This window comes from Oreochromis niloticus, linkage group LG3 (assembly GCF_001858045.2).
Source record: "Oreochromis niloticus isolate F11D_XX linkage group LG3, O_niloticus_UMD_NMBU, whole genome shotgun sequence".
In the NCBI taxonomy this organism is placed as follows: Eukaryota; Metazoa; Chordata; class Actinopteri; order Cichliformes; family Cichlidae; genus Oreochromis; species Oreochromis niloticus.
Window position 1 is genome coordinate 68,557 of NC_031967.2, and position 22,688 is coordinate 91,244.

General features: G+C 45.4%; 1 protein-coding gene across 5 annotated transcripts in view; it reads left to right on the forward strand.

The window, feature by feature from the left end:
* The first annotated feature begins 7,329 nt into the window (after window positions 1–7,329).
* The window catches only part of LOC100711980 (focadhesin), a 35,028-nt gene continuing 19,669 nt past the window's right edge, over window positions 7,330–22,688 (forward strand). The window contains exons 1-16 of one of the 5 annotated variants that reach the window (XM_019349288.2): window positions 7,330–7,463; window positions 10,197–10,268; window positions 10,827–10,901; window positions 11,333–11,487; window positions 11,731–11,823; window positions 13,483–13,584; window positions 13,697–13,922; window positions 14,009–14,215; window positions 15,638–15,725; window positions 15,892–16,097; window positions 18,743–19,003; window positions 20,079–20,183; window positions 20,768–20,869; window positions 20,966–21,093; window positions 21,902–22,028; window positions 22,136–22,270. In XM_019349288.2, the coding sequence (XP_019204833.1) occupies window positions 10,212–10,268; window positions 10,827–10,901; window positions 11,333–11,487; window positions 11,731–11,823; window positions 13,483–13,584; window positions 13,697–13,922; window positions 14,009–14,215; window positions 15,638–15,725; window positions 15,892–16,097; window positions 18,743–19,003; window positions 20,079–20,183; window positions 20,768–20,869; window positions 20,966–21,093; window positions 21,902–22,028; window positions 22,136–22,270 (2,067 nt within the window). In that variant the 5' untranslated portion in view covers window positions 7,330–7,463; window positions 10,197–10,211. Of the gene's footprint in view, window positions 7,464–8,234; window positions 8,254–10,196; window positions 10,269–10,826; window positions 10,902–11,332; window positions 11,488–11,730; window positions 11,824–13,416; window positions 13,585–13,696; window positions 13,923–14,008; window positions 14,216–15,637; window positions 15,726–15,891; window positions 16,098–18,742; window positions 19,004–20,078; window positions 20,184–20,767; window positions 20,870–20,965; window positions 21,094–21,901; window positions 22,029–22,135; window positions 22,271–22,688 lie in introns of those variants that run through there. The other 4 variants (XM_019349289.2, XM_025899712.1, XM_025899719.1 and 1 more) reach the window with 4 other exon arrangements.

Consider the following 22,688-nt stretch of genomic DNA (forward strand, 5'->3'; position numbering starts at 1 on the left):
GGCACCTGGTCCTAACTTCACCCACGTCTGCACCCTCAGACATCCCACTGTGGAGGCATCCTGGCCTGGACCAGTGGCTGCCCTTGTGAGACAGACTTTATGGTCACAAACAGCCCTAATCTGAGAATGAAGGCTCCTTTACATAGAAAGCAGTATGTGGTGTGATGACCGCTGCATTAGCTCAAAATATGTGATGCACTGGCTGCTGCACTCTACCTGTACTGGATCAGTTTTTGTACCCAGTCCCAGTCTTTACATATAATATGCACCCACTCCCTGACAGCATGAATGTCACAGTGTGTTGAACCTTGACTGTGGCACATGTCAATGCTCCCTGGACATCGTGCTTAATAAAGGAGATTAAATGTGATGTGATTATGAGTTTTGCTCTTTTGAAGTTTAAACATTTATGTGTCAAAATGTTGGACTGTTCCTTTATCAGTGTGTAACAGTGTGTGTGTGAGAGCCATGTAATGTCCATGTGTGCATGCTGACTGTGCTGCTCTGACCCCTCCTCCTTTCAGGGTGGAGCCTGCTGGAGTCCGATGGTTGAGACCAGGTCTGAGGAAGTGTAAGTGTGTTTTTAATGGGATTCATGAAAACAAAGCAGCACACATTCAACCATCTTCATCATGTCAGGAGTCATCATCAAAGTGTCAATCAATGAACAGATGATGGATCAATAACTGCAGCTGGATTGTGTTTGTTCTCTCCATCAGATTCCTGTCAACTCACAATCGACACAAACACAGTGAACACAGAGCTCCAACTGTCTGACAACAACAGGAAGGTGACACATGTGGAGGAGGTTCAGTCATATCCTGATCATCCAGACAGATTTGATGTTTGTGAACAGCTGCTGTGTAGAAATGGTCTGACTGGTCGCTGTTACTGGGAGGTCGAGTGGACGAGAGAGGCTTGGATATCAGTGAGTTACAGAGGAATCAAAAGGAAAGGAAGGAGTGATGAGTGTGTGTTTGGTGGAAATGATCAGTCCTGGAGTCTTTTCTGCTGTAAGTATTATGGTTCCTCTGTGTGGCACAATAACAGAGAAACATCCATCTCCTCCTCCTCCTCCTCCTCTGTCTGTAACAGAGCAGCAGTGTATGTGGACTGTCCTGCTGGCACTCTGTCCTTCTACAGAGTCTCCTCTGACTCTCTGATCCACCTCCACACCTTCAACACCACATTCACTGAACCTCTTTATGCTGGATTTGGGTTCTGCATTCAGTGTTCCTTTACATTTTGGCAAAGAAGTATGTATCAGCAGTTAAAGGACATATTAAAAAGTAGAGAGGCAATTTTGATGTCAGTGACTCTGTGTAGTTAGTCTTACCTGTTAGAGAAACAGGTCAGTCTGTACATGTCTGTGTCTTTCACTCTGAAACACATGATGAGATTCATGGATTCAGTCAGTTGATGTTTTAAACTAAATGATTCACAAATTATGATTCAACACAAGTTTGGTGAGCAGCAGGGCTCATCCTGATTTTTGTTTTTGTGCATTATAATGATGAAATAACTTTGTCATGTCTGTTGTGGCCTTTGGAGAATTAAACCATCCTTTAGAAACTAGATATAAATGTCATATTTTCCAACATTGATATTTTTCTGTGTTTCAGACGACAATGAAAAGATAAAGAACAGTCTGTAAATCATAAGTTATCAATTCAAATGATTATTAAAGCCACAAGAGAAGCTTCCTGTTATTTGTACCACTCACCTGGTCATGTGATCCGGCTGTGCAGCCAATCATAACTGACGTCACTTTCTACTTTGATATTTCCATGGTGATGGACTGATTCTTGTTTAACACGTTCATACTCTGATGGATGCATCGGAGAGGGTTAGTGTCTTGCTCAAGGATACTTTGTGTGCCAGCTGGAGCAGTCAGGGATTGAACCACCAACCTTCTGATCATTAGATGCCTTGCTCTATCTCCTGAGCTACAGCATCATCAAAGCTCTTTCTTAAATCCTCTCTGAGAGGAGCTCAAACACCAGGAAGAGACGAAAGTGAGTGAAGAGAGTGGACTCATTAGTAAAATGAAAAACAGCCAGTGTTGATGTTTAAGACAAGTGAGGTAACAGAAATACTATATATGGCAGTGGTCACCATGGCAACATCAATGTCGGTTGGTACGTATTGTATTGATCCTGATCTGTGAGCCTCATATCAGGATATGCTGTTGTTTGTATTTGCTTCCCTGAGCAAAGACCACAACATCACTATATTACCAGCGGATAAGGGAAGGTGCACCGTGGTCCTAAACACAACAGATTACCACACAAAGATCACTACTCTCCTCAGTGACAACAACACCTACGAAGCTTTAAAACGAGACCCCACAAGCAGCTACAAAAAGAAAGTTATAGCTTGCCTTCAAGACCTTGAAAAGGACAAAATCATTGACCGCCTCAAATATCACCGCCTTTATCCAGGGGATGCCATACCCTACATTTATGGACTTCCTAAGATCCACAAGGAAGGGGTCCCACTCAGACCCATAGTCAGTAGCATAAACTCAGCTACTTACAACATCTCGAAACACCTTGCTACCATCCTTGCACCTCTCGTGGGGAACACCCCACACCACATCAAGAACTCCACCGACTTCACCGACAAGGTCCAGAAACTTACCCTGGATCCAGATGAAACCATGGTGTCCTTTGATGTAGTCTCTCTCTTCACTTGCATACCCACCACGGAGGCAGTGGAGACTGTCAGAAAACGACTACAAGAAGACAGCTCCTTGGAAGACAGGACCAACTTCACACCCGATCAGATCTGCACACTGTTAGACCTCTGCCTTACCACAACATACTTCAAATACAACGAAGGCTTCTACAGACAAAAACATGGCTGTGCCATGGGCTCCCCCGTGTCACCTATTGTAGCCAACCTTTACATGGAAGAATTGGAAAGGAAGGCTCTTGGCTCTTTCAAAGGAAGAGTACCCAGCCACTGGTACAGATACGTAGATGACACCTGGGTCAAAATCAAGACACAAGAAGTGGAATCCTTCACTGCGCACATTAACGCCGTGGATAAAAACATCAAGTTCACCAGGGAAGACACTAAGGACAACTGTTTGCCTTTCCTGGACTGCGCCGTGCACATTGAAGAGAATGGCAACCTCAACATTGAAGTGTACCGGAAGCCCACACACACGGACCAGTACCTCCTCTTTGACTCCCATCACCCTCTGGAACACAAACTTGGAGTAATTAGGACCCTACACCACCGGGCAGAACTTGTTCCCTCTAAGCCTGAAGGGAAAAAGAAGGAACACACACATGTAAAGGAAGCACTGAAAACATGTGGTTATCCTAACTGGGCGTTCATAAAGTCAGCAAAGAGGCACAGAAAAGAAGATCAGACACCAGCGAGGGAGGATAAGAAAGACAGATGCAACAACATTGTCATCCCCTATGTAGCCGGTGTATCAGAGAAACTCAGGAGAGTTTTCTCCAAGCACGACATCCCAGTGTACTTCAGACCCAGCAACACACTCAGACACAAACTGGTTCACCCGAAAGACAAAACTCCAAAACACAGACTGAACAACGTGGTGTATGCTGTACAGTGCAGCGAGGAATGCCCAGACCTCTACATCGGAGAGACCAAACAGCCACTTCACAAGCGCATGGCACAACATAGAAGAGCCACCTCCACAGGACAAGACTCAGCAGTCCATCTGCATCTTAAGGATAAAGGTCACTCTTTCGAGGATGCCAATGTTCACATATTGGACAGAGAGGACAGATGGTTTGAAAGAGGAGTGAAAGAGGCCATCTATGTCCACTGTGAGCGACCATCTTTGAACAGAGGCGGTGGTTTACGACACCAACTGTCTGCCATCTATAATCCAGTTTTGAGTTCCCTCCCCAGACGCCTTAACGCCCACTCACATCCTGGGCCATCTGACCTCAGGAATTCACATGACAAGGTGGGGCCAGGTTTCACAATGGGCTCACCCGAAACCCTGGCTGATTAGGTCCCACACCCGCTTTCACACCTTGGTGCATGTGATTAGAGGATCACCAGGGGGTCCTTTGTCCCTCCTTGGGGGGGATACTCCCACTGGGTTTAAATCTGGGACTCTCGGCCATTTGACCTTAGAACTGAAGAAGCTTCTTGGATGAGAGGTGAAACGTCTTCAAGCAACTCAAAGAAGTCCAGACGCTTTTTTCTTTGCAAACTCCTTTGACTACGATGACCTGGATGACTGAGAACCTTCACAGACATTTTGTTTTCATTGTTACCATTTTTGTGTCTTTTTTAACAAACTACTTTTATCTTGCCATCGTTTGTCAGAGAGTCAAACTAAATTTGGTTCATCTTTCCACAATAAAAACACATCTTCATCTTAATTATTGTATGTGCAGAGTTGTAGTTACTCACAGTGACCACTGGAGGCATGTGATCCTGATAGTTTCCCTGGAAGCGTCCAGTTCATCCACATTAATGAAGCTGTTGGTGATTAACGCTCATCTGTACAACTTTAACAACAATATTAAACATTTAATCGCTCTACAAACAGTTTGATGTATAAACTGTGTCTTAAAGGATCAAAGTAAATGTCACATTGAAAGCAGATTTCACTGTAATGTCCTCTGTTTGAAATATTCCAAATATAATCTGGCTTGGTAATGATTGACTCATATATTGTCCACGCAGACTAAAGCAGTAGGAGATGAGATGGAAAACAATTAGAAGAATCTTTACTCTTTAATGTCACAAATTCCTGTTCCTCTTTGTATGTAACATAACAACATACATGATACAGCTGCAGCAGCTGAGGCGAGGAGAGAGGCAGCAACAAGAAAACTGGAAGAAGGAGACCAACAACACCACCTGTGGAAATCTTTCCCCAATCAAGCGTCATCATATCAGCATTTCATCAAAAGCACACATGCTCCGACCTGACAATGCAGAGGTGTGGCAAAATCATTGAAATCATTTATTAAACAAATACATCAAAAATAAGAGTGGAGCTGCAATGAAAGAGAAGTGAACTTTCTTCAGTTAACACAAAGTTTTCCCTGACAGGTGACATTTAATTAAAGTGACTTTATTAGCACACACACATTCAGAGGCAGTCTACAGGAGCAGAGCTGCCAGCTATTCAGCAAATGTCTCCCTGCAATCCTCACTGCAATACCTACATTTGAAAATGAAACCAGCTCTACTGTTCACACATGAAAAGTCGTGTGAATAACCAGTTTTCCTCAGATCTCTGTTTTAGTAACTCTGAAGTCTGAACTTTGGATTTTTGCATTCTGTTTGTACTGATAACTGTCAGTGGATGATTTTGATCCCAAAGAAATCTTGAACACACATGTAGTGATGGGACGTGTGCACTGAAACAATGGTTAGGAAACAGAAATCGCCTGAGAATCTGCTCATGTTTAAGATTTCTTCTTTACAAACATTTTCTATGGCTGTTCCCAGTATGACCAGTGACACAAAGCATGGAAAATGGGGATTAGTTCATTCAGACAAATACACTTTTTAACATGTAAAAATAAAGAAATGAATCAATAAAAGAAAAAGTCAAAGAAATAAAAAATAAGGGTCTGAGGCGTCTGTCTCACTGTATCCATGGCAACAATTTACTTCCTGTTCCTTCATATCAGAACCACATCTTTGAAATCAAAAACATTTAAGATTCAAATTCAACCACAGATGTGTTCAATTAAATATTAAATGAAGCAGTGCAATGTTTTTATCACACACTCACACACACACTCACACACACACTCACACACACACACACACACACACACACACACACACACAGACACACACAGAGACACAAACACACACACACACTCACACACACACACACACACACACACACACACTCACACTTACACACACACACACACACACACACAGCATGCAGACATGATTTAGGTGATGATAATATAACGACTGCACAGACCTGTGGGATGATTCATGTCCTTTTTCTTACTCTATGCAATGATGAACTTCTTGCTTCAGGACCTTCTTGATGAATTTGTTTTCTAATCCACAGTTTTCTACCTGATCTGTGTGTTTGAAGTAAAATGTGTTACTTCAAATGTAAAAGTTAAACAGACAAAAATCATCAACGTGGACTTCAGTCAATGTTTTGTGTTCATACAGGTCAGCTGTTGCACACAGAGGTCCTGGATTTACACTGTGCCCTGGTTCCTGTGTTTCTGTATGTAGTTTAGTCTAAAGTGTTTCCTCCTCATGTACAGACTGAATTATCTGTTCAACAATCAGCATTTCTGATTCATGGATTTCATTTGTCTTTTTATGAGGCTCATTAAAAGCCATTTGAACTAGAGATGGACCGATCCGATGTTGCGTATCGGTATCAGTCCGATACTGACCTAAATTACTGTATCGGATATCAGAAAGAAATAAAAAAATGTAATCTGATCTATTAAATAGCCTATCAGAAAAGCACCTCACAAAACTTGCGACACATGACCTCAGCACATAGGAGCAGTATGTGTCACGTGATAGAGCGGCTGTGGTGTGTGAGACCTGTCGGCGGTCTGGTGGAGCATTTGGAGCCTCGCTACGTGCTTCCAAATCAGCCGACACGGTTTCTTACGGACTCATCTCAGACCCAAGACTTTGAAGGCTCGCCGGCTGCAAATCGTCTGTAATGAGACGCTTTACATGTCTGAGCTGAAGTTTGTTATCAGTGTTCAGTTTAAAAAGGCTGCATCTCTGATGGTTGGCATTAGATCAGTGCCTATGGAATTGGCATCTTGCACATTTGGAAAGGAACCAAGACTGAATTATATACACAGGTTTTAGAGCAACATGTGCTCCCATGGAGATGATGTCTTTTACATGTTTAAGGAGGATGATGCTAAGCTGCACACTACAGCAGGGCTTTGTAGTGGAAGACCGCAAGTCCTGAACCAGCCTGTCTGTGGTGCAGATATTTGTGACATCACGAGATGAAAAGCTACAGGACTGTTGAGCAGCTCTGTCCCTTATATCAGACAGAAATGATGCTCTCCCAAAAGTCCAGCACCTGGTCTCCTCAGTTCCCAGGTGTTTATGGACGGTTGTTGAAAGTAGAGGTGATGTTGGAAACATGGCCATGCTGCAAGCTTTTTGGGATGTTGCTGCCACCAAATTCACAATGAGCTCATATGTTTTCTATGTTGCATTATGAGTAAAGTATGGGTTCATGAGATTTGCAAACCATTCAATTAAATCTTTATTTACATTTCACGCAGTGTGTCAACATTTTGTCATTAAAATAATATTAACAACAAGAAACAACGACAACAATAATAATTGCATTGCTCTATTAAATGTGGTGAAAACATGACCTCAGCCTGCGCGTGCTGTGCATGTCTGTGACGTAATCGCGTCAGACAGGCGGTTTCCTGTCCTTTTTGGCCCTCGCTGCTCGCCGTATTTCCGTGCGGGTTTGCTGGATGGAGGAGGTAAAGTTTTTTGAACATCATGTATAACTTTCACTGAGCTTCGTTAGTCTTTCTTAGCCTGCTGCAGTTACAGTTACAGCCGCGTATCTATTACAGTGAACCTGCCGTCAGCTGTATGACGTTAGCATTAGCTTGTGTTGATGGTAAGCTGCTATTAGCAGGTCCTGTTCAGCGCTAAGTTGTGTCCGGACGACTTTACAGTTTAGTTTTCTCCGTATTACGATCACCAGATATTTGTGGATGGCCTCGTGTGTACGGAAGCTTTGTGGTGAAGCGCTTTGGCCTGTGGGAAATGTAGGAAACATCAGGACGAGCTGCGCACCGCAGGAAACCGCTTTGACAAATCAACCTTATTTTCACTCACTTCATTAACAAAAGTCTTGTCACTTGGAAAACTGCAGTTTTCACACATCTCGCCGTTAATGTCACCCAGCTAACGGTGTAGTTTCAAGAAACAATGCAGAGTTCCTGCCATGAACATCACGACGGAAGCCCTGCAGGGTCGATCTGCGCAGCGGCTCTGATGGAAACGCCACAGATAGTAGCGCATCCTCCTTCTTCCGGTTTCTCCTCTTAGTGTCTCCATAGCAACTCATCTGCCTCCGTCTCACCTGGTCCCGAGGATCCAGGTCTGTCACCTGGTCTCAGGTTCACCCTGAGCTGGCCCTCCTTGTCTATTCCAGTCACTCTCAAAGACAAACTGAACATTTTGGACTACGACGCATCCAGCTGGGTTTTAGTTTTTAATTTGAAGTCTTTGTCACCATCTCCAAAACAGACACCGCAGCAGGTCTAACTCCTGTTGCATCCTTCACTCAGTGACCCTTAACAGTTGTATTCACCCACTCATCATGTAACACCACAGTTCCTCTTCTGGTTTCTCTGATGTGTCCAGTTTCTTGTGGGACACTTCATAAACATGTCTTGGCTGGTCGGCTTTGCCATTTCCAGATTGAGCATTGTTATATATCTGGGGGATTATTCTTGATTAATTATTTGAGCTGTGACGTACTATGTGGCTGTATCAGTCTGAGTGCAGCTCATCATGGTGTGTCGCACTAATTTAATAACAGTAATGTATTTAGCCTGATGTCCTCTTTAGAGACCAACAGAGCAAACGCTGCTGATTTTATTTTTGTATTTTATAGTTTGAAAGTGACACTTGGGACACAATGAGCGTGCGTCACAGTGTGTGTGTGACACAGGTGGGTCACTTGGATCGGCAGAGGTGAGGCCTGCTAAAAAGCTACAGCTGTAAACTGTAACAGTGCTCATATAGGGGGCTGCTGGGGTTGTCTCACTTTTGGATGCAGGCTCCAGAGGCCGTTAGGGGAATTGCAGTTTTTGGCACTTCTGCACAGGTTTCAGTTTTCAGCCCTGGAGGTGCCGCCTGATATGAGGTGACACTTTTGTCTTTGTCCTCTCACCGTCTGTGAGAGATGTGTATCCACCATGTGAGTCCCTCCCTCTCCACCAGTCGGTCAGACGTCTGCCCGTCCTCCAGTCTGGTTCGGCTAAAAGGGAGATTTTCCTTCCTGCTGTGGCCAAGGGCTTGCTCATTGGGGTTGACCGGTTGGTGGGATTTTCTCTGTACTTCGTGGTCTGTGCCTTCAAGTGACTGTTGTTGTGATTTGGTTGATCACAGAGACCTAAAAGACCTGGTGACCTCTAATTTCCTGCTTCTAAATTCAGACAGAGGCTGTTGTGCTCGGCCCTAAAACTCTTAGAAACAGCATCATCGTGGCCTCCAGTGAAGCTGTGAGGAGCCATCTTTGAGCAGAATATATCATTCAGTGTGCACAAACAACCATGTAGGTCTGTGAACGGTCACTAAGCTGAGAGTGATTCTAGCTGCATGATTGTGAGTCAGTGTTATCAGACAAGCACCATGAAAAGCCTCGAAGCCTCCAGTTAACCTGAAACGCTGCAGCACGAGTACCAACAGGAAGTAGAAGGAGAGCATATTTGTCACATATTAGCTCCTCTTCACTGACTCCCTGTTAAATCCAAGATTTAAAATCCTCCTTCTGACAGACGAGGTCTCGAATAATCAGCCTCTGTCGTCTCTTAAAAAGCTTGTAGTACAAAGTTATACTGATGGAACACTCCCTCCTCAGACTGCAGCCTTATTTATTGTTGCTAGGTAGAATAGGAGGCAGTGCCTTCAGCTGTCTCTCAGTGGCCCATCTCCTGTGGACCAGCTCCCAGCTCTCTGAGCCGTATCCCAGTAACACTGCAGTAGGAGGGCTGCTGGGAGACTTCATCATCTATCACCATGTGTTCTCTTTGAAAGCTACATATTTGTTATATAAGATAACGTAATCAGGCACTGTTAGCATCACTGTTTGAACACTTATTAATAGATATACATGACAACACACTGCCAGAGTGCTAAAATAGTTTAGCAAAATGCATTTAGAAACAACAATGTACACGTCATGTAAGTTCATAAAAAGTTTCACCCAGAAACTTTATATGAACCTAAAGTGTTGTTTAGTTAGTGGGTGGATGCTGAAGGGTAATCTTGGTTTCCTTTGTTTGGGACAAACATTTGGGAACGTTTGTTTGAGAGGAAGAATAAAGTGTTGGATCAGTCAGGGGTTCGATGTCACGTCCCTGAGCTAAAGTCTGATTTGCCCTGATATGTGATCATCTGTAGTTTAACAGGAGAGCTGTCTTTACTTTGATCAAACCTCCTTCTCTTGTTCTAATGGAGATTCTGGATGTTCACAGGTATGATCCAGTGACATGATGGAGAGTTTAAAGACGCGGCTCGAGTTCCCCAGCCCTGTCATACAAGCCCAGGTAAGAGGCGGACTCTGCTCTTTGACTCCTCCCATCCAAATGATACAAATGATCCTTCCCTTGTCTGCAGAGATTCCACAGGTACCAGTGATTTGTTAATGATAGAGGTAAACTAGCAGCTCACACAGGCAGAAAATCTCTACCATTAACAGGAATTCAGCAATACTCATAAAAAAGTATCCTGATAAGACAGAGTAATCAGTAATGTAACTATTTGATAGAGTAACATGACTGTAAGGTGCACTGATACATGTGTGCAGCTGCTGGAGGATTTTAAAGAGACATGAGGTGAGTTTACAGTGTAACAAGATCACAGACACAGAGTTACTTTGTATGTTTGTTGGAACCACAAAGGTTTCTGAGTCCCTCACACGTGTGTGTATAATACGTTTATGTAGAGGGGAGGCAGGTTTTACTGAACACACACAGACTCCCTGTAGGCTCATTCATTCATTCATTCATTCATTCATTCATTCATTCACACTGTAGTGTTGGTTTCTCTTCCTCTCTTTGTTATTGTGAATAATGGTACAGAAGTGTGATTTTCTTGTGTTGTAGACGGTGAGAAGTCTTGTTGCAGCTGTCTTAAAGGAAAAAGGGTCAAATGGGCAAATCAGCTGGTCCTGTGCTCAGGTGAGTTCCTGTAAGAGTCACATATGATCATTTCTTTAGTTACATGAAGTATAAAAGAGCAGGAACATCTGCTTCATGTGGTCCTGTGTTTGATCCTCAGTTACTTTGACACATCTGCTGTGAGGCTGACACCTCTGATCTCACAGTGTCAGCGTTGTTTTTATACACAGATATAAAATATGGATCTGCACTGATAAACGATCATAGTTATAATATTTCTGACTGTCTGAGTCCAAATTGACTCAAACCTTGTGAGTTGGGATTGAATCAGTGCTGAGCCCGAGTGGCTGAACTGAGTGGGACAGATTGCATTCTCACCTGCACCTCTGTCTTTGTCCGTTTTCATTCAGGGCTTCAGTGCATGTGTGGAAAAGGCACAGATAGTTTTGTTAAACTTCTGAAACACTGACTGCATCACTGTTGTCGTTCAGGGCCCAGCACTGGAAGCTTTGTGGCAGCAGTGCTGCAGTGACTGTGCTGTGGTGTGTTCAGCGTGCTGCGACACCTTGGTGTTATTGGTGGACCAGGGCCATGCAGACCTGGAGTACATCCTCAATGGTGTCCTCAACCTCCTGCCTTCTGCAAGGTATGCAACACGGAGTTATTGGACGCCACGATCCTGCCTCAGAAAGCTCAGCTCAGCCACGGCAGCTGTTTGTCAATGAGTCTGATAGAGGCTCTGTAACCTGGCATCCATGCAGCGTTACAGCCGCTGCACAAAGGCACAACATGAAAGATAGACCTCAGCAGGAAATTTGAAAACATTTGAAGCAATAAAAACGCTCAGACTGTTAGTTTTTTCAGTTATTCTGACTCTGATATCCAACAGACACACTCAAGGGTTGATAAAAGTCATTCGGCGATTGTTGGAGATGCAGGCTGACCAGAGCGATGGACACTTCACCTGTCCGTATTCTATCAGGTAAGTATCTCATGTCTAATATCTCGAGATGTTCATACATATTGTCTTGTATAATCTATCAAGCTGCAAATAGCTTGTAGCTTCCTGCTAGTCCAAAGAAGCAGCATTGGTGCATTACCCACCTGAGGTGCTGTAGGGGTCCGGTGCTCTGTCTGGTGGCAGTCATGGCCCTGGTGCTTCAGTCCCAAACTAGTGCATGACGTTGAAAAATACTGACTGCATGTAAAGAGTGAGAGGTGGCAGACAGGGATGGGTATGTTTTGAGTAATTCTGCAGCTGCGTGGGAAACATTGGGAATGAGAATCAGCACCTCCAAGTCTGAGGCTGTGGTTCACAGCTGAAAACAGTGGAGCACCCACTCCAGGTCAAGGACGAGCTGGCGCCCAAGTTGGAGGCGTTTAAGTATCTGTGGGTGTTGTTCATGAGTGAGGACAGAGTGACATATTGACAGACGGTGGCTGCAGTGATGGGGCCGCTGTAAGAATGAACAGGGTTTAACATTAAAAGTGATGTTTTGGTCCCAATATAGTGAGCTCTCCTCTTTTTAGTGTATAAAATCTGTCCTGTGGATGAATGTAGACTTCACCTCAAGGGCTGAAGACACTCGTGAACATCCATATAAAAATCAGCGGTGCATCAGAAAGATCTCCTCTGTCCAAATTGTCTGCCAGTGTTCTGAAACACCAACAGACTGAGTCACAAGAAATAGAAGAAACTCCTGATTGTTTGCTTCCTTTGTGCTGAAACGTGGGGAGTGCTCTGATAGGCTGACGAGTTGGTGCTGTATTGAAACTCAGGGTCTGGAAATGGCGTGCTGAAGGGTGACACATATGGTCAAACAGATTACGTCATGTGAAGACTGGAAACACGGAGGACCAGACGTCCGGCCCACAGTGCAGGCTGTCACAGGCACACAGCACTTCATTCAAAGGCTGGATCTATAAATATATTAGTGGATGCATTAGTGTGTGTGGGACTGCTAACTTTTTGTCTCTCAAACTCGACTCTGGTTAGAGGTACGTGTGAGTACACAATATTTTTAAGCATGTTTTCATCCTCACAGGTGGAGCTATGTGACATTTTGCCTTTAGATTGTCACTGTGGGAGTGGGTGTATAAATCCAGTTTGTGTGTAAACAGTGTGGATGTTGGGGGACTATTTATATGACTACATTTAACAAATGTGAGGATGTGTAGCACTTGGCCAATAGTAAAGGATCGATGCTTTAAAATAACACTGTCAATAGTTTTTAGTGTTAACAGTTTGCACTTCTTCTTTGGAGAAGCTGTAATTCAGTTTTATTCATACAGCAACAAATCACAACAACAGTCACCTCAAGGTGCTTTATATTGTACAGTATATCCTATAATAATACAGAGAAAAACCCAACAACCATATGACCCCCTATGAGCAGCACTTTGGCGACAGTGGGAAGGAAAAACTCCCTTTTAACAGGAAGAAACCTCCGACAGAACCAGGCTCAGGGAGGGGCGGGGCCATCTGCTGTGATTGGTTGGGGTGAGAGAAGGAAGACAGGAAGACAACAGGTCTTGTGTGGATTTAGGCCTTCTTAGTTTGTCCTCGTTGTAACAGACTGACTCAGTGGTTTGTTGGGAGCATTATTGAATCAGAGCTGGGACACTGACCCGTCCATTGCAGGAGCAGCCCTCACCCGTACGTCACAGCCCTGGAGAACAGAGCGGACTGCTGGCCGGCTCTGCTGTTCGAGATCGATGACTTTATCCAGAAAGCTGTTGACAGGTAAGTCTTACTGGTTCCTATCGTAGCCTGTTATGTTGTACACTACTTTTGGACATTATGAGATGATATATTTTCAGAGATTCTTATGACTCCAGTGTGTTGTACGTTACAGAGATAAAGCGGCTTATATCACCATACTGGCCCCCTTCCTTCGGTACCTATACTGCCAACCTCACAGGCAACCCGAGCACGCGCTCCTTCGACAGAGTCTTCTCAGGGTGATGCTGCCCATTCAGGGAGGATCCAGGTCCGCCCCCCAGAACAAGGAGCAGGAAACGCCGTCCCCAGTGTCTGACAGGCTGCTGCTCTGTCTTTGTCAGCTGGTTCCACACATGCAGGTAACACACTGAAGTTATGTTAGGTAACTGTACAAAGACACGGAGCAGGATGGAGCTACGTCAGCCTCTCCTCTCTGTCCCTGCAGGTGGACAGCGTGGAGGCAGTCCTGGAGCTGTGTGCATTTGTGGGCGCTCTGCTCCAAGATCTAACTGGGACCTCTGGAGACCAGTGGAAACCAGAGAAAGCGGTGCTGGCTCTGCAGCTGCTGTGTGCATGTCGGCGATGCCTCGAGTTAAACGGAGACTGCAGACCAATAATCGGCTTAATACAGCAGCTGGTTCCAGCCTGTCAGGTGATCACTGTAAACAATCAGACATAAACATCAGCCTAAATATGGAAGTAAACAAAAGTGATGCTTTTTGTTTTACGTGTGCAAATATCTCTGCTCCAAACCTGAGCCTGGACTCACAGCAGCTGGTTATCAGCTTCTTCACTGACAGCAGCGGGCTGACATGGACATGCACACATGTGAATATCTGACACTCAAAGACACTTTGTAGAAATGTAGCATTGTTTGGTTCAGTGTTTTCATAAAAGCCTTGTTGCTACCAGGGAGAGCACACCTGAGTTTAAGAACAGGTGTGAAACCTTTTGTCCTCCATGATGGCTGAAAATCAAAGCGGGTCTCACTTTAGCCCGCTCACGCTGCCCGTCTCTCTGTGTACCTGGCCTTCTTTCTGTCACATAATGGTATGATCCCAGACTCTCTGCGTGTGATTGGCTGCATGGTGTGCCCATTAAAATACAGTCCCACCCCTCCTACATGGCTTCTCAGCAGGGTTGAAGATTGGGCTCCTACGTACTGACGAGCCGTTAATAACTGACACGTGAATGATCTCTGATAGACGTACATGTGGCCTGTGTGTGTGACAGCCCTGCACTACAGTCTCTGCCTCTGCTCATTTTCATGGCTGCCATCAGGTTTGTTTACACTAACTTGTGTGATGAAGTCAGGCTGTGCACCCTCAGGCTACAGTCACATTAAAGAAAGCAGTGTTGGAGATGCTGTGTGACCAGAATTAGTGTGAAAAATTAGTTTAGACTAATTCTCACTGAAGCCATCAGAACTATGAACACGTGTGGAAGGAAGTAACTCAGAACATGTTTTAGATTCTTCACCCTTTGCCTTGATCGCTGCTCTGCATCCTCTGGATGAGCTCCATGATGGGTCACCTGAAGTGGTTTGTTCCCAGTGATGCTGAGCACTTGTTGGTCTCTGCGCTGCATCTCATCCAAACAGCTGATTATTGAAAGCTGACTGAAACTCTTCATCACAGAAACAGCTGTAGTGACGGTTACACAGATCTTCTTACGTAGGGATTAAATGAACTGCTCTGCAGTGGTGATTGGTTCATGTAAATACAGAGTCTTCTTCACACACTGTCTCCATGCTAGGACCCATTCTGTTTACACGTTTCACCTTATTAACTTCATTCACATCCTGCAGTTGGAGCCTCTCTGAGAGGAAGCCTGACCATCGCTCCTGTCCACGCTTACAAAACCAAACATGCTGACTTATTTATTAGCTGTCAATCTGGTGATGTCAGTAAATGGAACAAGATGCCTTCTGGCCTATAGAGAGGTTTACACATGTGGGTCAAATGTCCCCCATTGTGAACCTTGTCAGTGCTGTAATGTGTAAGCCCTCGGGCCTCTGTGGCCTGGAGCCTGCAGCCTGTATTGACCTGTTGGCATCGCTGTTTGTTTTCTGTAGGAGTTGCTGTTGGATGAGCTGGTGATGGGCGTGGCCTTGCTCTTGTTGGAAGCCCCTTCAGATCAGCTGACCAGCCTTCTCAGACTTGGTAAAGTGATTATTTTGGACAAAGCTCTGCTGGCTTTAGCTTCCTTTAAGAGACTTTGAAGCAGTGAAAGAATTAGTGGGAACAAAACTAGGTTGTGTGTGCAGGTCATGGTTGGAACCTCACAGAGCTTTGTGTCCTACATGAGATATTCTTTCTCTCAACACAGCACTGAGTTTGGTCCCTGAACAAGCGGAGGCGTCGCCCTGGTTGAGTCCGGTCCTGATTCTCCCCGTGTTGCAGCTCCTGTCCTGCTTGGGTCTCACTGAGCCGCTGTCTGACCAGAACACACACAGCACCAACCACAGGCTGGCTCACAGCCTGCTGCACAGCATCAGCAGGCCCGCAGATAAACCCCAGCAGGTAGCCCAGCAGGTAACACAGCAAGTAACCCAGCAGGTAACACAGCAAGTAACCCAGCAGGTAACACAGCAAGTAACCCAACAGGTAGCCTAGCAGGTAACCCAACAGGTAACCCAACAGGTAGCCCAGCAGGTAACCCAACAGGTAACCCAACAGGTAGCCCAGCAGGTAACCCAACAGGTAACCCAACAGGTAGCCCAGCAGGTAACTGTTAGGGTTCAATGTTGAGAGAAGAATCCATAAATAACCACAGATCCGGTCCAGTGTGGAATTAGACGGCATTTTAATAAACACATGTGTGAGTTCAACAACCCAATCAGTGTTGAACTGTCTTTATCATATTCAGACAACTGTTTTATGGGGTTAAGATAGTACAGCCCCCTTTCCTGTTACTAGGCAGATTTAAACAAAGCATACGTCAGCCTAAACCACAACGACTTTTAACATAGAACATCATCTTCGTGTCGACGGCTGATGCTTCCTGTCTCCATCCTCGCTGTCGCTCCATGAGCGCCTCCTTATCTCCCCGATCAGGTGGACTTCCTGTAACAGACTACCACGTACGCCTCGACTTTGCAGCCATAGCAAAACGTATTCCAACTCTTGCCTACTAAATGAGTCTCTCTAATTTGTGTGTGCGTGCACGTGCAGGGGCGCGTGCATGCTGTGTACTGCGTACGTGTCATGACCTCTCACTATTTGTCTGTCTGTACATGCAGAGTTTGCATCTGCTTTCTGAACCTTAGTTGACCTCAACTTAAGCAACCAACCAGGCTAAGGCCATCCTGTGTGTAATGATCTTGACTTCTATGTAAAATGTATAAAACAAATATTTCAATCTACTACACCTACTTAAAACTTAATCCGCAATACATGCATGATACACACCCTGCTCTTAACTTGCACTCACTCTGCTTTCGGTTTCACTTCTGCAAAAGCATGTAACTTCCTGTCCCTGCAGTCAGCTTCTCACCCACTGAAGACTTCAGTATAAGAATATAAAAACATTCGAAAACCTTTAAATTTTAGAACAACCTGTAATAAACATGTTAATATTTGATTATGATAACCCCTGTAATACAAATTATAACCTAATGCCAGCAACTTCAATAAATGCTTGGATGAAATGATAATTAATGCAATGATAAAGATGATGGTTATGAACAGTAACCTTAAAATAATTCCTATAATTCTACATAACCCAACAGGTAGCCCAGCAGGTAACACAGCAAGTAACCAAACAGGTAGCCTAGCAGGTAACCCAACAGGTAGCCCAGCAGGTAACCCAACAGGTAGCCCAGCAGGTAACCCAGCAGGTAACCCAACAGGTAGCCCAACAGGTAACCTAGCAGGTAACACAGCAAGTAACCCAACAGGTAGCCCAGCAGGTAACCCAACAGGTAGCCCAGCAGGTAACCCAGCAGGTAACCCAACAGGTAGCCTAGCAGGTAACCCAACAGGTAGCCCAGCAGGTAACCCAGCAGGTAGCCCAACAGGTAACCCAGCAGGTAACCCAACAGGTAGCCTAGCAGGTAACCCAACAGGTAGCCCAGCAAGTAACCCAACAGGTAGCCCAGCAGGTAACCCAACAGGTAGCCCAACAGGTAACCCAGCAGGTAGCCCAACAGGTAGCCTAGCAGGTAACCCAACAGGTAGCCCAGCAGGTAACCCAGCAGGTAACCCAACAGGTAGCCCAACAGGTAACCCAGCAGGTAACACAGCAAGTAACCCAACAGGTACCCCAGCAGGTAACCCAACAGGTAACACAGCAAGTAACCCAACAGGTAGCCTAGCAGGTAACCCAACAGGTAGCCTAGCAGGTAACCCAGCAGGTAACACAGCAAGTAACCCAACAGGTAGCCTAGCAGGTAACCCAACAGGTAGCCTAGCAGGTAACCCAGCAGGTAACACAGCAAGTAACCCAACAGGTAGCCCAGCAGGTAACCCAACAGGTAGCCTAGCAGGTAACCCAGCAGGTAACACAGCAAGTAACCCAACAGGTAGCCTAGCAGGTAACCCAACAGGTAGCCTAGCAGGTAGCCTAGCAGGTAACACAGCAAGTAACCCAACAGGTAGCCTAGCAGGTAACCCAGCAGGTAGCCTAGCAGGTAACCCAGCAGGTAACACAGCAGGTAGCCTAGCAGGTAGCCTAGCAGGTAACACAGCAAGTAACCCAACAGGTAGCCTAGCAGGTAACCCAGCAGGTAGCCTAGCAGGTAACCCAGCAGGTAACACAGCAGGTAACCCAACAGGTAGCCTAGCAGGTAGCCTAGCAGGTAGCCCAGCAGGTAACCCAGCAGGTAGCCCCAGGCCTGCTTCTCACATTCAGTTTTTGGAGTCTTTCTTTGAGGTGTAGCCACGTAATTCAAACACTGTTACAATAGTGCAGGTAGCTGTTAGGTGGTGAGTGGATAGAGCATTAGAGCACAGATGACATCCATCCAAAAATACTGTTTCCCTCTCAGTGTCATAGCAACAGGGCTTTACCATTCTGTAGCATGGCCTCTTCTTCAGGGTCAGCATCCAGTCTCTGGAGTGTTGTTCCTCTGGGATGCTTTGCTTGATCCTTAAATTCCACTTCATTATCATTCATGGTGCATCTGTAGCTTTGCTCTTTGTTCTTCATCATTTGTTTCTCATGAATCTGTCTCCCTCAGCCGGCCCCATCACTGCCTCTGTCTCTGAGTTCCTGGTATAGTGAGCTCAGCGTGTCTTTGTCGGTACTGCGCAAAGTGGCCAACAATCCAGCAGCAGCGACCGATTGGCTGTTGGCGGTCAGCTCCGCCCTGTCGTCCAGCCAGCGCCTGTCCTCCTCTCTTGTCCTGATTGTGACTTATCTCATCATCATGGGTCAGGAAAACATCTGCCAGCTGGCTTTGAGAGCAAGCCAGGCTGTCGCCGCTGCCGACCCCTGCCAGGTAGATAACCCACACAACTGGTTCTCTTAAATCTGTGGACTGAATATAAAGTAATGCATGTTCCCTCTGACATGTAGATATATTGTATGTAAGGGAGCTAGCTTGTGTTTGTCTTTCTAAGAGCAGTAAACACATGTTGATAACCTGGTATTTTGGCACCAACACACGACTTTGAAATGGTTCAGATCAGCAGGAAGATAAAAGCTGTCACTGCTGTGTGATTGCTGCTAATCTGCTGCCGTATAAAGGGAGTGCTTAGGGAGTGCTTTAAGGGGACAGACTTCCCTCTGGACTTGTGTTGGAGTCACTAGCTCCAGATGAAGTGTGAAGTTTACCCCTCATTACTCAAGCGTGCACCGGGCCCCAGAGGATTCACCTTCTGCTCTAATTGCTCCCAGAGTGCTGCACACACTGGTGTTTGGATGCACTGGTTGAAGCTTGTTGGCATATTTGAGTCCTCTGGAGATCTCTGCTCGCTCGTACTTGTCATCTTAAATCTGCCTACGTGCAGCAGCAGGTCTTTGTTACAGGACAAGCCAGAAGCTAACCACTATGAAACCTTAGATGATGATTTACTGCAGTGATATTGATTCAAAGTGATGTTTTTGGCTCGACAGCATTAAACGTGTCATAGCTCAGCTGTATTTTCTTTGCCCCTCCCTCTCGCTCTCGGGCCGTGCAGGTGAAGCGGTCGCTCTGCAACAGTTAAAGCTCGGTGTGCCATTAGGTGTGTGGTGGTAATTAAGAGCTGTGACACTGCACAGCAGCGTGGTGTATCTAAGGACCGTGATGCTGTCTCACTGTTTCCTTATTTGTAACCTGTCTCATACTAAAGTGTCAGGACTTCATGTGTGATCTATGAAGCTTTAACTGACTGCAGAGTACAAGATGGGCACAACACATTTAGTATCACAAGGGCAGACTCAGCCCTGCTTTATCTGTTTATGCTGAACATCCTGTGAAGCTGTCAGTTTGTGTGCACGTACAGGTCGATGATGCAGCCTCTGTAAGGTCTGACAAAGTGCATTTAATGTTTGGTTGGTGTGTTTGCTGATGTGGGTGTTTCCCTCTGCAGGTCCCGCCCCTCCTGCTGCTTCTTTTGTTCAAACTGACCAAAGAAAAGAATCCCGTCCTGGCTCACGCTGTTCTCACAAGCCTGCCAAACCTCGGCACTCATAAGGTACGCAGCACGACTAAGAAGAGCCTGTACTGACTGTGAGCATCTGGAGACGGGGCTGGAACATAAGCAGCACCTTTCTACTTCATCTGAGCGCTCACAGTGTGATTTAGTCCATCATACACACATATGAGCTTTTATCTGTGGGGTCATCCAGGTCATGTAGTCTGAGGAGCTTTTCTTCATCCAGGAGGCTTCTAGAGTTTAAAAACCAGTGACCCGCGTGTCCCAAATACCCGGGTCACTGGCAAACCAGCCTGTGAGCACAATCCACCAATAGCAGCGAATAACTGAAATGTTCCCCTCTCGATATTTAGCACTTTGACAAAGGAACAAAGAGAAATTCCCACGTCTTCCACACAGTTTTCTCTTTGTGAACACAGACAGTGTTTCTTGTACCCAGTTTGTAGGAGCTGGGATTGGACTCCACCACAGCAGCCTCTGTGTGGGATAGATGCAGTGCTCTGTAGTATAAAGCACTGTGTCAGTGAGCTGGACTCTCATCGTCTAACATCTGCCTTCTTCAGCTGTAACCGTGTGTTTCTCTTGTAAACTTGGCTCTGATCATATGTGCTGTAATATTCCAGCTTTGCTTCCCGATCGTGCTGCACAGTCTGCACATGCTGGCCGGCTCCCCCAAGCTGAGAGCAGTGGGACTGCGCCTCATGACCGCTCTGTGGAAAAAACAGGTTTGCAATAATAACGCATTACTATAAATGTCATATTCATGTGTTCAAAGCTTCTGTTTGTCTGTGATTGTGTGCTGCTTTGGTCATGTCTGTAAGGACCGGGTCTACCCAGAGCTGCAGCGTCTAATGAGCCAGCAGGACAGCAGGGTGGTGCTGGGGAGGGACGCCCAGTGGGAGCAGATCCTGGCCAGGGCCGCCTGTGTCAGGGACATCTGCAGAGAGAGGTGGGTCCTCCCATACTTACAGAAACAGTGGGCACTTCCTACATTCACTGGTTCATTCATTCAGTGGACCTTGCATGCACAGTGCAGACAGTGTGAGCTTCCAACACCAGGATTATTCATCTTCCCTTCTAATGAGTAATAATCACTGACTGGACTCTTCATAGATGTTTCTGCTCAACAAGCTGATAAAAGTTCAGAAAAATAGAAATATTTGTTTTTTTTTAGTCACATCACATCAACTTTGCTTGTTAAGATAAATGAATGCACTTTGTAGCTTTGCAGTGATGAAGCCTCAGCTCGACGCTCCACTGAGTCCCTGTTTCTCCAAAAATCAGCAGGAGTCCAGTTTTAAATCTTTCCGTACAAATGTCCAGAGCAGCTACACGTGACTGAATCCAGAATGATCAAAGTCTGACAAAGTTCAGTTCAAACAGAGAGACTGAGAGGCAGCTAACTTCCTGTCTCTGCCAGACTATCAAAATAAAAGTCCTGTTACACCTGCTAACATGTACATGCAGCTTTTTTTTTGCCAGCATTAGTGAAAACCTGGGAAACCCTCTGGATGGATGCTACAGTACAAATTTAGAAAATCATTGAGCTGTTTCGTTGTATTCACAAATGCTTACGTTTGCTTTTATTGTAAAACATTTGCAGCCAGAAGAGTTTGCAGTGATAAGCTGTGTTTGGCATTTACTTACTTAAATGTGTCCTGGCACTTTTAATGCTTTTTTTTCTTTAATAAAAATAGTAACAAAATTAGAAGAAACACATTTTCCACTTTGTTCACGCTGATGTGTGTGTTAACCAGGCCTTACCAGCATGCAGGGGACATGGTGGCTGCCATTTCACTCACTTTAAAACAGTGCAACAGACCAGACCTGGCAACCCCGGCTGCTCTCGTCCTGCAGGGACTACAGGAGCTGTGTCGAGCAGAGGTACCTCGTCTGTCTCCATTTGTCTCTTTAAATTCATCATGTTTCTGGATCATAACGTTTGAATCTTTTCCAAAGTTCTGGTCTTAAAATAAATCTTTCTTTCTCAGGTGGTGGATATTATCTCAGCATGGAGAACTGTTTGGCCTGAGCTCAGCTGTCACTCACAGCCAGGAGTGCTTCAAGCCATGGCTGAGCTTTTGGCTCTGGTGCCTCAGCTCACAGTTAAATCAGAGCAGTATGAGGTGCGTCGTAACGTTCATGTTCCTCTGTGTTGAGGAGCTAACCGAGTGACACAGGAACTCCACCAGGTTATGTTTTTCTCTGTGGTTCTGTCTGTAAACAGGACTCTCACCAGCTGTTTGTATATCCTAATCTCACTGTAGAGTCACATCTCTACAGGGTGGGCCATTTATATGGATACACCGTAATAAAATGGGAATGGTTGGTGATATTAAAGTCCTGTTTGTGGCACATTAGTATATGTGAGGGGGCAAACTCCTCAAGATGGGTGGTGACCATGGTGGCCATTTAGAAGTCGGCCATCTTGGATACAACTTTTGTTTTTTCAATAGGAAGAGGGCCATGTGACACATCAAACTTATTGGTAATGTCACAAGAAAAACAATGGTGTGCTTGGTTTCAACGTAACTTTATTCTTTC